General features: G+C 49.7%; 1 protein-coding gene across 1 annotated transcript in view; it reads right to left on the reverse strand.

The window, feature by feature from the left end:
• Nucleotides 1-14,348, reverse strand: part of WWC1 (WW and C2 domain containing 1) — a 155,484-nt gene continuing 141,136 nt past the window's right edge. The window contains exons 19-23 of the mRNA XM_018050071.1: nucleotides 13,770-13,934; nucleotides 7,244-7,336; nucleotides 4,341-4,574; nucleotides 1,912-2,033; nucleotides 1-793 (exon numbers count right to left, since the gene is read on the reverse strand). Of these exons, the coding sequence (XP_017905560.1) occupies nucleotides 727-793; nucleotides 1,912-2,033; nucleotides 4,341-4,574; nucleotides 7,244-7,336; nucleotides 13,770-13,934 (681 nt within the window). The 3' untranslated portion in view covers nucleotides 1-726. The remainder of the gene's footprint in view (nucleotides 794-1,911; nucleotides 2,034-4,340; nucleotides 4,575-7,243; nucleotides 7,337-13,769; nucleotides 13,935-14,348) is intronic.

The raw sequence follows: 14,348 nt of genomic DNA on the forward strand, positions 1-14,348 counted from the left end.
TTTGTTCAGAAAGGCCACTTTATTGATGGAGATGAAACTGAAGGGTGTTCTCCACAGCCCTCCCTCACTCGTGTCAGTGGCTTCACTGGGCATGAGACCAGCGTGGGCAGGCCCGTCACCAGCCAGCCCCACGCTGCCCGCTCCATGTCAGGCGGCCACATAAAAACACATCACAGCTCGTGAAGATTCACGGACGCACCTCAGAATCCCTGCACAGTTCCCGTGCATCTTTTTAAAAACATTGTACAAAATACGTTAAGTAGGAAAGGTCAGCTGTGCTGTGACACCTTCAGGACATCCTTTGAGGATTACTGTCCCTCAAACATTACTTCTTATTGCAGTGAAACCTCTAGTAGGTAGATCTGTACAAAAAAAAAAAAATCTAAACAACTTTAAGAAGAGCAGCAACTTAATACTGCTTTAGTTCATTTAAATTTTCTTTCTCAAAAATACATTCCTAAATATACAAACTATACAATCTTGTCATTGTAATGCTGGTTTTTTTTGTGTTTTTTTTTTTTTTGTCTTTTTGACTTTTTTTTTTTGTTTTTTTTTTTTTTTAATAATAATAGAACCCAAACTAAAAAATTCTGTTTATCTTCAAATGGACAAGAGTGCTAGAGGACTCGTGACTTGGTACCTTCATATAACACCACATAAATAACTTTAGCCACAGTCCAGGTTCACAGCGTGATCAGTGGGACAAAACAAATACTTTTCTGGCAATTAGACGTCATCTGCAGAGAGGGTTGGGATATTCATCCGAGGCCGCGTGAAAAATGCCATCTTCTCCCTGTAAAAAAGGCCATTCCTTTATGTATTTCTCTTTCCTTTTTTCCATCCACACCATGAGGCACGTGGAATCTTAGTTCCCTGACCAGGTATTGAATCCGTGGCCCCTGCAGTGGGAGTGTGGACTTTTAACCACTGGACCACCGGAGAAGTCCCAGGCCATCCCAGGCCATCCCTTTAGAGCAGCGCTTTTCAACCTCACTTTATAGATATTATGGGCAGGATAATTTCTTCATTATGGGGCTAATCCTGCGCAGGTAGGGTCTTTAGTAGCATCCCTGGCCTCTACCCACAAAACATCAGAAGCATCTCTGCCAGCCCTCCTCTGGTTCTGACAATCAAAAATGTCCCTAGACACTGCCAAATACCCTCCCCAGAGGCTCAAGTCACCCCTGGCCGAGAATCTCTGCCTTGGGGGAACGTCAGCAGGAACAACCACCTCCAGTTCCAATCAGGGGCCTCTGAAGTCTCAAAGGGCCCTTGGCCATTTCCACTGGTGGTCTGTTTTAGATTCTCTGCTGATTAAGAATAAAAAGATGTCCAAGTGTGGTTAGACAAATGACAGTATATTTTACATCTTTAAATTCCTCAAAGGGATGCATTTTAGCACATACACAAACATGAATACCTTTTCCGAGAGGAGAGCACAAACCTAAATGCAAAACCCTCTGTGAACGGGGAGGCCCAGGACACGCCTGGGTCCGAGGGTGACAAGAAGAAATCTCCCCGAGATCCTGGCAGGTGGCAGGCAGTGCTAGGGAGGCCCAGCAAGCATTTTCCACTGCCAGGCTGATTTATCCCTCGGCCAATCCTCCGCAGTTACTGGTGATGGGAATGCTAAGAGGAAAGGCCGGAGCAGGTGGCTCACCCATTAAACAAAAGGATCTAACAAATTAGGTCGAGTTGTGTGGGGACCGATAAAGACAGCCGGGGGGGAGCACCACGGGGCTCACAGATCACAGGGGAAGACTCGGCAGAGGACGAACACCTGCTACAGAGGGCTGGGGCTCTGCTACAGCAGGGAGTACGGACAGGGAGCATCGAGATGAAGAGGAGGCCGAGGCTGGGAGGGCAGGGTGGGAAGGGAAAGGCCAGCTGCCCAGGCGCCCACTTGCTGACCTGAAAGACTGCACCTCCGGGGGCTCCTTACAGCTCTGGCCTCGAAGCCTGTGCACGTCCTTGGCGGCCGACCTCATCATCTTGTCTGTCTGAAGCTCTCCCTTGTGCTCTGCTCGGTCCATCTGGAGGGCAGAATGAGGTAGTAGAGAGTACTTAGGGTCTCTAGAAATGGGTCAGCCATGGAGACCCTTCTAGCATAAATGAGGAGTCTACTGTGGTTAAAAGGTTTGAGGGTCACCGGACAGGCACCATGATGCTTCCTGTTCCTCTTTATTGTGAATGATGATGAGGGGAAGTGATCCCAACATGTGTCAGACAGGATAGGTTTTCAGGGCCAGGGAACTGAATACCTACGTGCACCTGTCAGAAGTAAGGCGGCAAGGGCTACCTGGTAAAATGCGTGTCACCTCACTGCTCCTGGGGGCCACTTGGGAAGGCAGGCTTTATAATAATCTATATTACAGGTGCAGAAACGAAACCTCAGGCATGTTAGAAAACTGCTTTAACGGCAAACAACTAAGAAATCGTAGAAACCCAATTTCGAATCATGCAATTATGGTCAAGGGTTTGAGGACCAATACATCCTTCCCTCCTGACACAAACCTAAGGAAGCACTTTAGAGAACAAACCAGAGAGCCCTCAAATATCCATGTTCTACATACTTGAAAACATAGCATGAAGACAGTATTTTGGTTAATGAAGCTATACCATTTAAATGATTCTTTAACAGAATCATCATCAGATAGTCATAGATTTACTATTAAAAAAAAAACTATTTGAAAGGTCAGGTTTTCTTGGTAGGTGCTTTCTTAAGGCAGGACACATATATACTTTTTGCCTTGGCTACTAGGAAGCTCCAAGATAAATGTAATAGACAGCTACCATTAGAGACATATTTAGTTCCTTCTCTTCCTTAAAACTTTCTCTAATTTTCTATTTTCTCTTAATGCTGTTATTATAACTCTGATATAATAAACAAGAAAGAAATAAATGTTTGGGGAACTTCTGATTTACTAGAGTCAATTTGAGGCTCCCACAAGTCCAGACCTAGGAAGCCCAGCACCACCTCCTGCTTTATGTTATCACCTTAATTCAGAGTCAGAATTTTAGCTAATGGCCCTCCCAGCAATCCAGTGAGGCACCTTCTGGAAGGTGCTCTTGCATTGCTTGGCTGTGTGCAGAGAAAACTAGCAAAAGCTTGTCATTTCTGCCATGGACAGCCATCCTGGCAGGTATGAAAGGAATGAGTCAGAGATGGCCTCTGTGTGTTAACCCTATGGTGTTTTATTTCTTCACCACAGTCTGGGATCTGTTAGCTAAGAGCCCACCGGTGTCAAAGACAAATTTTTACTCATCCAATTGTTTTAAATGAAGCTCAAATAGCAGTTTGGTTTTTTTTGTTTTTTTAGCCTTTTAGAGCCTGCCTGTTACCTATACCCCCTAAAAGTGCACCCAACATCTGCTAGTCTAGATGTGCTAAACCCCAGGACTATAAAAGACTCCAAACTCCTGCTGCTTTGTTCTCCAACCCAAGACTTCTCATGGTGCTCCAAGTCACATCATCTCCAAGTCTAGGTTCCCTCTCCAGCTCCCTTTTTCCCTGGGAGTTCACCTGGTCTCCTCCTCTCTAGGTCAGTCAGTTCAGTTCAGTAGCTCGGTCCTGTCCGACTCTTTGTGACCCCATGAATCACAGCACGCCAGGCCTCCCTGTCCATCACCAACTCCTGGAGTCCCCTCTAGGTAGCAGAGCCAAAACAGCTGCCTTTGGAGGCTGGGGGTGGGGGCGTCTCATGCAGTGTGAGACCTTCCCAAATACACACGTGTGAAAGCAGCAGCCACCCAAATTCAACTCATCATATGCTCTGGCCCCTTTGTGGTTGCATCTTTTTTCTTGAGCAACGCTGAGATCTCCCCAGCTCACTACGCTACGGATGAGACGCCAGCAGGCTTGTATCCTCAGGCGTCTTCATCAGGATAAAACCCGGCCAGGACCCACTCTTCTCCGCTTTGGAGAAACGTGCTCTGTGGGACTGGGTAGGCAGGCACGAGGGCAGGTCAGCGTTTTTAATTACTCTGTGCAAGTGTGTGCCCCAGCGTAGATAAAGTGCCCCCCAGTATGCCTGATGAAGGCCCAGCTGCTGGAATAAACGTGCGAGTAATAAGGGCTTCACACACACATGGGAATGCAGCAGAAGGCCCTGGCAGCCAGTAAACAGTGAATCAAGTTTCCTGGGGGAGGGATTGCTGGCTTCCTTTGCTGATGAGCTTGAGGGGCTCTGGGAGCACTCTCGGTGAGTCACAGAACTGCAGGACGCATTCAGGGCCCTCGCCGTCCTCTCAGTGAGTCACAGAACTGCAGGACCCGTTCAGGGCCCTCGCCGCCCTCCCTTGCAGCGGCGCGCCCTGGGTTCCCGCGGTTCGCCACCCACCCGCTTCTCCAGCATCCTCAGCAGCAGGCGGAAGCGCTCGTCCTCCCGCACCCACTGCGGCAGCTCCTTCTCCCCGTGGCTCTTGGCTTGTTCCAGCTGCTCCTTGAGCTCCTTCAGCACCGAGATCTCCTGAGTCAGCTGGCTGTGCCAGGTCCTGGTGGCCTGCAGGTCCAATTCGAGGTCCAGCGAGGTGCGTGGCAGGCGCTCAGCGCGCAGGGATTTAACGGACGAAGGCTGCGGGGGTGGGGATGGTTTGGACCGGTTAGTACAAGGCCGGGTGCACTAACTCTGTGCTCTCCCCTGCTCTGGAGCTCAGCTTATCCTCCTTCATTCATCAGAGGGCTTCCATTCCAAAAGTGAGGCTCGCCTAACCTCTGGGAGCCTGTTTTGATTTTTTCCAGGTCTACCCCTCATATTAGTGAGCATTTTTATATCCCAGGCATGGTGCTGGGTGCTTTACTTCCGTTACCTGAGTTCATTTTCACAACCCTATGAGTTCCTGACTGTTATCATGTGCACAGATGAGGCTCCCAGAGGTTTAATCACACACGTTATAAGCAGTGAAGCTGAGATTCCACCCCAAGCAGCTGGCTCCAGATCCCACCCACGCACTCCCTACAGGCAGCTGCTTCCCTTACTCTCACTGGCTTCCATCTACTGCCTGAGCTCTGCCTCTTTCTGCGTCAACATATCCAGACAAGTTTCTGAGACTGGACATGGGCCAGAGCAAAGGAAATAGCAACCCACTCCAGTATTCTTGCCTGGAGAATCCCATGGACAGAGGAGCCTGGTGGGCTACAGTCCACAGGGTCATGAAGAGCAGGACATGACTGATGATAGTACAGGGGCAGCAGAGCTAAGCAAAAGCATCTTCAGGTGAGACCTGGAGTCACCAAGATCACTCAGCTGGATCTCCCGGCCTTGCTCATTTATAAGCACAGACTAGACAATGGTCACCCTAGAAAAGCACAGAACCACTCCATTGAGTGGTTTCCTGTTCCTAAAAGCATGCTGGCCAGCCTAAAGTGAGGACAGATCTCATAGTTAATGTCTTATGTATTAATTCCATTTAAAAAATCACTTTATTGGGCGTTGGATTGGTTTTCTGTTGCTGTATAACAAATTATACAAACTAGCAGCTGAATGTAATACAAACTCACTATCCCACATTTTCAGTGGGTAGGAGTTTAGACAGACCCAGGTTGGCTGAATCCTCTGCTCAGGGTCTCATGAGGCTGAAATCTAGGTTTTGACTGACTGCATCCCTATCCGGGGGTTTGACGAAGGGATGATTTGCAGCCAGGCTCCCTCAGGTCCTGGGTAGAGTTCATTTCCTTGCATTTTCTCACTCAGCCACTGACCAGGGACTGCTCACAGCTACTAGAGGTCCTCTCAGGCCCTTGCCAGGTGGCCCTCTCCACAACATGCATTGCTCAGGCAGCTAGTGGAGGAAGGTCTGCAGTGTGCACGGGTCCTGGCCCAGCCTCTGGACACTCCTGTGCCTCAGGACACAGAAAGGACCTGAAGGGAACATGGGCTCAGACCAGCTATCAAGGGTCCCCTTTGCAAGGCATCCCCTTGGCTGAGCAGAAGAGGAAGTGAAGAAGCAGGAACTTCTGTGGGGCTTGCCTTGCGGCGGGGGGAAGGGAAGGGGATGTGTGTGTGGTGGTGGTGGGGTTGTAAGACATGCAGGGGGTACCGAGTAGGAGCTCCTTGGTGTCATTTCTCCAGGAGTGGATCACGGAACACCTGCTCCAGAATTCTGAGGAGGAGCCTATAAAAATGCTGCTCCCAGGGCCACGCCACAGCTGCCTGGATGAGGCGGCCTGGGAATCTGCATCATCAACAAGCTCCCAAGGTGACTTGGTGTCCCAGGGACTGGAATGCCAGCCAGCCACAGCAGACGGGGTGGGGGAGGACGACCCCCCTGTCACTTGAGGCTATGCCCACATTCTCCTGCAGCCAGCACCCTCTCCTTTCCCAGAGGGAGCCTCTTCTGCAGTGCCTTCTTGCTCCTGCTGTCTCTGGTTCTTTCTGGAGACTTGTGGGGGCAGGGTACGGCCAGGCACAGGACCACTCCCAAGGCTGGAGGTCAGCAGCAGGCCTGCTGGAGATGCTAAGGGGCTGCCCCTATATGCGGCTATCAGCACGCTCTCCTTTCTCTGCGTTTTTGCTTTGCTCTCTCCACTTCTCTTTCTGACATTCTGGCTCCTGGGTTTTTTCTAGTTCTGCAAGCTCACCAGAACTGTTGTCAAGTCTGTGCTGAAAGCCCACAGTGGGGAGGGGCCCCTGCCCCTCCTGCAGCCCTGACTAGTGAAAGTCCCTAGCAGGAGTCGGGCCTTGGCCTAAGGCCTCTTGCCAACCCCCATCCTGCAGCCACGCTCTCTGTAAGGAAAGGCCAGGTTGCTCTGCAGGGACAGCTTGGGGCCTCTTCCCTGGGAGTTTCCGGCTGGACTGAGTCCCATTCGCACCTTCTTGCTTCCAGGTCAGCTCTCGGTGGGGAGGCGTGGGGGAGAGGGGCACCTGGCCTCTCTTCCCGCAAGGAGGCTGTTGCAAGGGACCTTTAACTGCTCCATCAGTTGGACAACACAGGGAGCAGAGGCCTGCACGAGGCAAGCGCCCAAGCCATGCCATCTTGGGTTGATTGGTTCTTCGTGACTCTGATTTCTACACAAGCATGCCCACTCCTGATCTAACTTACTGGTCACAAAAACTATGTTACATTTACCCCTTGGCATTTTCCCCAGTGCCTACCCAGGCCTTACAGTTCACCAACTTCCATTTGCAAATACCACCATGCTTTCAAGTGCTTTCTTCTAACCAGTGGCTGAGGAGAAACGGTCAGGCGTCAGGGGATATGCCTGAAGGACATGGGGCTTCGGGAAACAAAGGGACTGTCTTACCCGCTTCATCCGGACGCTGCGCCGCTCCAAGGAATTTCGAACAAAAGGTGGCTTCTTGGACAGGGTGGAGCTGTCGCTATCACTTCGGTTCAGCTGAAAAAAGAAGAGGTGTGGGACACTCATGAAGGTCCGAGTGCATGCAAAAGGCACACTGGGGCCAGGAGGGTGGTGGTCCCCAGCCCAGTCCTTCCTCTCCGTGTTCCCCATGGGGACTGCATGCAGGAGGCAGGTTTCATTTGACCTTCCTTTTCTCTCTGGGTGAGCACTCACTGAGTGGGTCCTCAACAATGCACGCCCCTGTGTGCCAACCACAGGGCCTCATGCATCCTTCCAACAGCCCCATGGGAGAGGACATCGCCACTTTACTAATGAGAAGACGGCAGGTGAGGGGCTACTCGACTTGCTCAAGGTTGGAGCTGGTGCAGCCTGGCGGATGACTCCAGGACTGCCCCCTGGCTTCCTATGCTAAGGCCTTTTTGCACCAACTCTTTCCTGTCACCCACAAAGCCCACCTTCAGGGCTCGAATGGCGCCCATGTTGAGACTGACACATATGTGAGAAGGCAGCCCACAGGCTAGACCTCAGGACTGTATCCTTGGAGAAGATGGGGCAGACAGGTTCTGTGAGGGCTGTGCTGGTTACAGCTGTCTCCTCATCAAAACCCATTCAACCCTGCAGTTATCTGGACTCTCCCTGGAGGGCTAACATTCCTCATCTGTGGCCAGAGATCAGGGCTACGGTCAAGCGGATGCTTTTCTACTGACAGTTTGTGTCCCCAGCGGGAGGATGGGAGACGGAGGGGAGATGGTGGTCTCTCTCTGGAGTCATATTTCCAGGTCAGTGGGATCGTCACAGGCTGATGCTCCAGGGTCTATTTATTCTGGCAGCTGTCAGCTCACTGAGGTGGGTCTTCTCTGAGAAGCTGTCCACACTGTCATGTTTGTGGTTATTAATAATTATCAGTTATAATGATATTAATAGTCCTGCTACATTGATGAAATAGCTACTTCACTAGGCAGAGTGTCAACCAGAATGAGAAATAGACGACAATAACAACAGAAGCCACACTGGGACTTCCCTGGCGGTCCAGTGGCTAAGCCTCTGCGCTACCAACACAGAGGACCAGGGTTCAATCCTGGGTCAGGGAGCTAGATCCCATGTGCTGAGAGTTCACATGCCGCAAGTAAAGATCCTGCACACCACAACTACAGCCTGGTGCAGCCAGACACAGACAGACAAACAGAGCAACAGCCCTATGGATGGAGCCCCTGAGAATTCACAGGCCATAAGTAAAGATCCCGCACGCCACAACTACAGCCTGGTGCAGCCAGACACAGACAGACAAACAAAGCAACGATGGAGCCCCTATTATGCGCCACGGGCTTTACTGACAGTTTCATTTAATCCTCAAACTATCTTAAGTGAGGGGACTGAGGTCGGGAGAGGTTACCACACTTTTATACACCATAGAGCTGGTAAGCATCAGAACAAGAGTTCAAGGTCCCATCCAAGGCCACGTCCTCTTCAGGATGCATGTAATGGTCAGAGATGAAACTAATATAAAGACAGAGGGGTGGACCATCTTGACTGCAGTGGATTCATACAAACAGACTGGCTAGGCATCATTTCAGAAGGGGGCTTTATTCTGCATTGTTTCGATCCAAAAGTGGCACTCTAGAATATATGTCATACCAACTAGAAATACGTGTCAGGACGATTGATGCTTAAGTCATAGTTGTTTGTGTGTTAAAGACCATGTTATAAAAGAGCGATGAAAGTTACCTTAAGTCCTTGAATTTTTTTCTTAAAGATGTTTTAGTGCATTTGATCTCAGACATGGTAGAGAATATTGTTGCCTTTTTGTTTTCTCCATTAGAGGGAGATTGAGGAGCAGAGAGGTGAAATAACTGGAAGTCAGAGGAGTCTACTTGAAAATGAGAATTTTGGAAGAACTGTATCCTTCAGGTCAAAGTGAGCGAACCGACACGTGTGACGGTGCTGCTGGTAAGTACGTAGGTGTCAGAGACACAGGGCTTGTGGGGAGCTGTGAAGAGTATAACACACTGTCCCCACCCCTCATGACTTAAGAGTCCAGTGGAAGCCCAAGCCCAGGAAGCTCACCAGGTGATGCAGACTGTGCTGAGGACCAAAGAGGGGACACCTGGCAGAGGGCTCTTGATGTAGTGTCAGGCCAGGAGAAGGGATTGACTGTGCTCACAACAAAGTGCTCTGACTCGAGGCATCTATGAAATGGGATTAACGCCACTTGCCTTGCAGGGCTGTTTGTGAGATTAGATGACACAGGAAAAACAGGGAATTTTTTTTGTGGGTGTGTGTGTGTGTGTGGTGCTAACCTAATTAGCATATGAAACTCCATCCTCTTATGACTCTCAGTGGGAGACAAGCCCACCTTCCACTCATGAGGCAAAAGTACCAGAGTCTTGCTTTCATGGCCTCCCTTGCAGCTAGAAGCCGGCACAGGACTCAACTATGAGAGTTAAATGCAACCGCCCTGGTCTCTGAGTCACAGCCTGGTCAGCTGGACCAAATCTCGGTCGCTGGGCCTCCTGGACTCAGCCAGGCCATTCTCTTCCGTGCCATGTTCATTGGTTGGTTGGTTGCATCTGCGTTTGTTGGTTTCTCAGGGAGAAGCAGCCATCAGTGGTGAGCAGTGGCAGCAGCAGCAGCTGGAGCTTTCCTGGCCTCCTGCAGTGTCAGGAGTCTGGTGGGGGCGTCAGTGCTGAACCCCAAAGGCAGCTGCAGGGCCAGCTGGGGCCGTGGTCTGCAGCAGCACTGTGTCCTCGCCTGTCCTTATGGTGCGATTCTGGCTGTGGTCTGGCCCGCCTTGTTCCTGCCTGATTTCTGAGGTCGCTTCTACAGCCTCCTAATGAATCTGTGAACTACTCACTTTCCTGTTCAAACATTTCTTCCCCACATATACTGCTCCCGGTCTGTTTCTGCTGCTTGCTGTGAAGAACCCTGACCAGTATAGGACTTGGTACTAGAGTGGAGCACTATAAACCACAGACTGGAAGACAGGGAGCTGGCTGTGTATTGGAGGTAGAAGAGGGCACAGCACAGACACATAGTCCCTGCTGGGAATTTGAGAATGGATTGTGTGGGTGAGAAACAGAGGGATACATTATTGTTACCTGTTGAATCTCAAGAGACAGACTGCACACCCCTATAGAGTTTTAAGGGAAATGACAGGAAAAAAAATTTAGGATGTTGTACCATTGGCTATTTCCTGTAGCCTTAAGTGAGAATCTACCAGAAACAGACAAGCTTGGGCTGAAGTGTAGTGAGAAAGCAAAAGAAGAAAAAATACACATCTTTGCTAATAAAGGCCCTTTTTGCCTGTGGCAGGTGATCCATGCAGACTGGGAATTTCTTTACCTTCAGCCCTGAGGTTGGAGACTGGTCCAGGTAATAAAATGTGGGACAGGCTCAGCTTAGTGCTGCTGCTGCTGCTGCTGCTGCTGCTAAATTGCTTCAGTCATGTCCGACCCTGTGCGACCCCACAGACAGCAGCCCACCAGGCTCCCCCGTCCCTGGGATTCTCCAGGCAAGAACACTGGAGTGGGTTGCCATTTCCTTCTCCAATGCATGAAAGTGAAAAGTGAAAGTGAAGTCGTTCAGTCGTGTCCGACCCTGTGTGACCCCATGGACTGTAGCCTACCAGGCTCCTCCATCCATGGGACTCTCCAGGCAAGAGTACTGGAGTGGGGTGCCATTGCCTTCTCCACAGCATAGTGCTAGTTGTGTTAAAAATGCTTGAATGTTAAAAATGGGACTGGACCTCTTTGTTATCAGGAATGCCAGTTCTGGAAAAGGCCATTTAAAGTGAATCCATTTCCACAGGAGACCAGAATTCTATAGTAAACTTTGGGGGGTAAAAGTTTGAGTTTTTAGTTGGAAAAGAGTAATACTTTTCAAAAGTTTTATATTTCATATCTTCCACTTGACAAAATTACAACTGCATTCTAAATCCTGATGACAAAGGATAAATCAAACATTCATTTCTTTTGCTGTGATTTTTCCAACAAGTAACATCCTTCATTTTGTGTTTGATTTCCACTGCACGTTCATAAAGGCGGTAATTTTGCCAAAGACAGATTATCCATTATCCTGAGGGCTTTTCTAAATCCTTCAAGTTATTCACATTTGAAACATGGATTGGGTTTTTCTCTTCCTCAGCTGTGAGCTGGGATTAAGCAGGATTCTTCCCTTGTGGTTCAGGAAGTCCCTTGCATTAAAATCACACTCAGTGACTGCAGGAAACCCTGTACCTTTTGCAAGATACACAACTATATTACATGTGTACTCACACTTTCTTTTCAGATGTTTACAAGCTCAAACATTAAGTAGAGACGACACAGAGAGGAGAGGTTTACGTTATTTCTGGGAGGTACTGCAGGGAATGTTTTGGGGTGGACACTAATTTGAAAAGTAGCTGGTGCATTTGTAAAATTGTCACGTTATGAAAAAATTAACTTCACTACTACTGGCTTAGCAGTAAAGAATCCGCCTGCAATGCAGGAGATGCAAGAGATGCAGGTTCGATCCCTGGCTTGGGAAGATCCCCTGGAGAAGGAAATGGCAACCCACTCTAGTATTCTTGCCTGGAGAATCCCATGGATAGAGGAACATGCAAAGAATTGGACACAACCAGGTAACTGAGCACACACACACACACACTCAAGCTTATAACTGGAGGCCTTGGATACCAGATATTAGATGCTGAATCCCCCCATAGCCCCTCCCTCTATAACAATAGACAAGTGGATGTCAGGTTGATGAGGTGGGGCAGGTTCCAGGGGCCTCTCCTGCACAACATACTGGAACATGAGACAGGAAGGTTCTGTTTATTATTCTAGTTATTGCTTGCTCATTTTGTACGGTTAGAGATAAGGAAGGATGTCGACATGTCATATGAACCTCAAAACAACGTCTTGGTTCTATAGCCCCAGCAACTGGCCCCTCAGATGGGGGTCACGGATAGAAGGCAAGGGAATCCGGAAGCCAAGACCACCGCGCGGCTTCTAAATCTTCCATGGCCTGCAAGAGCAGGTCGGCAAGTCAAATAGGTTAAAGAGGGCCAGGTGGAGGCCACAGTGAACTTGAAAAGGCCCGCCAGTCCCTCCTCTGAGGGCAGTGGCCCCCACTGTGGAGCTCCAGCCACTCATCAATGTGACAGAACGTGTAGCCCTTGGGCCAGACAGTCTCCCGTCCCCCTCCCAGAGAAACTGGAGTTTTAAGTGAAATGGCTGCATTTAAAATTTTAGTTTTAATTGAGTTTCTTAAGTTTTCAATGGTAGCCAAAAAGTTCAATGAACAAAAGCTCCTAAACCCATGGCTAAGTAATCCAGGGCTGTTGCTATTTTGCAGCCTCAGGCTGCATGCTGCCATTGCCCTGGAGGGGGAGGAACTGTCCATCAGGGAAGGTGAGTCAGTCTGATCTCAGCAAGGGGTGCAGAAGGGCAGGGCCGGGCGTAAACAGTGGAGAGTTGGTTGGAATTATAAACAGTTCCAAATAGGAAAAGGAGTACATCAAGGCTGTATATTGTCACCCTGCTCATTTAACTTCTATGCAGAGTACATCATGAGAAATGCTGGGCTGGAGGAAGCACAAGCTGGAATCAAGATTGCCGGGAGAAATATCAATAACCTCAGATATGCAGATGACACCACCCTTATGGCAGAAAGTGAAGAAGAACTAAAGAGCCTCTTGATGAAAGTGAAAGAGGAGAGTGAAAAAGTTGGCTTAAAGCTCAACATTCAGAAAACAAAGATCATGGCATCTGGTCCCATCACTTCATGGGAAATAGATGGGGAAACAGTGGAAACAGTGTCAGACTTTATCACTGGGAAACACCCTGCTGCTGGGAAAGATTGAAGGCAGGAGGAGAAGGGAACAACAGAGAATGAGATGTTTGGATGGCATCACCGACTCAATGGACATGAGTTTGGGTAAACTCTGGGAGTTGGTGATGGACAGGGAGGCCTGACATGCTGGAGTCCATGGGGTCGCAAAGAGTTGGACACAACTGAGCGACTGAACTGAACTGATAAACAGCCTTGGCTGTGAATTTCCTGGTTGCCTAGTGCTTAGGACTCTGCACTTTCACAGCAGGGAGCATGGGTTTAGTCCCTGGTTGGGGAACTGAGATTCCACGTGCCATGTGGTTGGGTAAGTAAGTAAATATATATACATATTATATTTAGATAATAAGCAAGTAAATAAATATATATATATTATAAGTAAGTAAACAGACACACACATATATAAAAGCGTTGGCCATGTACTGGTTACTGAGCCTTTCCCATGCTTTAGCCAATTCAGTCCTTAGAGCAACCCCATAGACTTAGTCTATTAACTCCATAAGGAAACAGGTGTAACATGCCAAGAATGACTGACAACAGGGGCGGGACCAGGACTTAGACCCAGAACCGCGCGAGGCCCAGGGGTCTCAGCTGCAGGGCGAGAAGCGGATACTCCAGGGAGGACGGCTGTGCAGCTGCTTACCCGGCACACGTACTGGCTCTGGGGGCCTGGCGAGAAGGTCTTGGAGCGGATGATGGTGCTCCCTCGAAGAAACGGCCCCGGGGAGGGCGTGCCCACCCGCCGGTCCTTGGGCCGCACCACCGTGGGAGATGGGGCTGGGGTCTCTGTGTTGGTCTCCTTGTCCACCTAAGGAAGAAGTCACACGTGTGAGGCTGGGAGAATCCAGAGTCTCAGCCACCCACCCTGAGACTCACGGGGTGAACACTGAAGCTGCTCCCCACTCCAATCACCTCATCCCTGGCCCTCAGACACAGCCAGGGGCTTCCGCGGACCCAGCCTGGCCAGTATGGCACCCGAGGCCCCTCATGCCAGCCCCCAGTCCTCCCTGACACCTGTGCTTGGGGCCAGTGGGAGAGACTCAGTCCCCTAACAAGCTCACATAAGCAGTAGAGGTACCTCAGGCACGGATGTCCTGGGCCTCACACCCTCAAGAATAATGTGCCAACCTTATTTTGACAAAGCCACACCCAAGGCTTCCATTGCCCGAGCCAAGAACTGCAGATGTTTTTTTGGAGTTATGGAAGCAACTAGCAAACCTCG

This window comes from Capra hircus, chromosome 7 (genome assembly GCF_001704415.2).
Source record: "Capra hircus breed San Clemente chromosome 7, ASM170441v1, whole genome shotgun sequence".
Lineage (NCBI taxonomy): Eukaryota > Metazoa > Chordata > Mammalia > Artiodactyla > Bovidae > Capra > Capra hircus.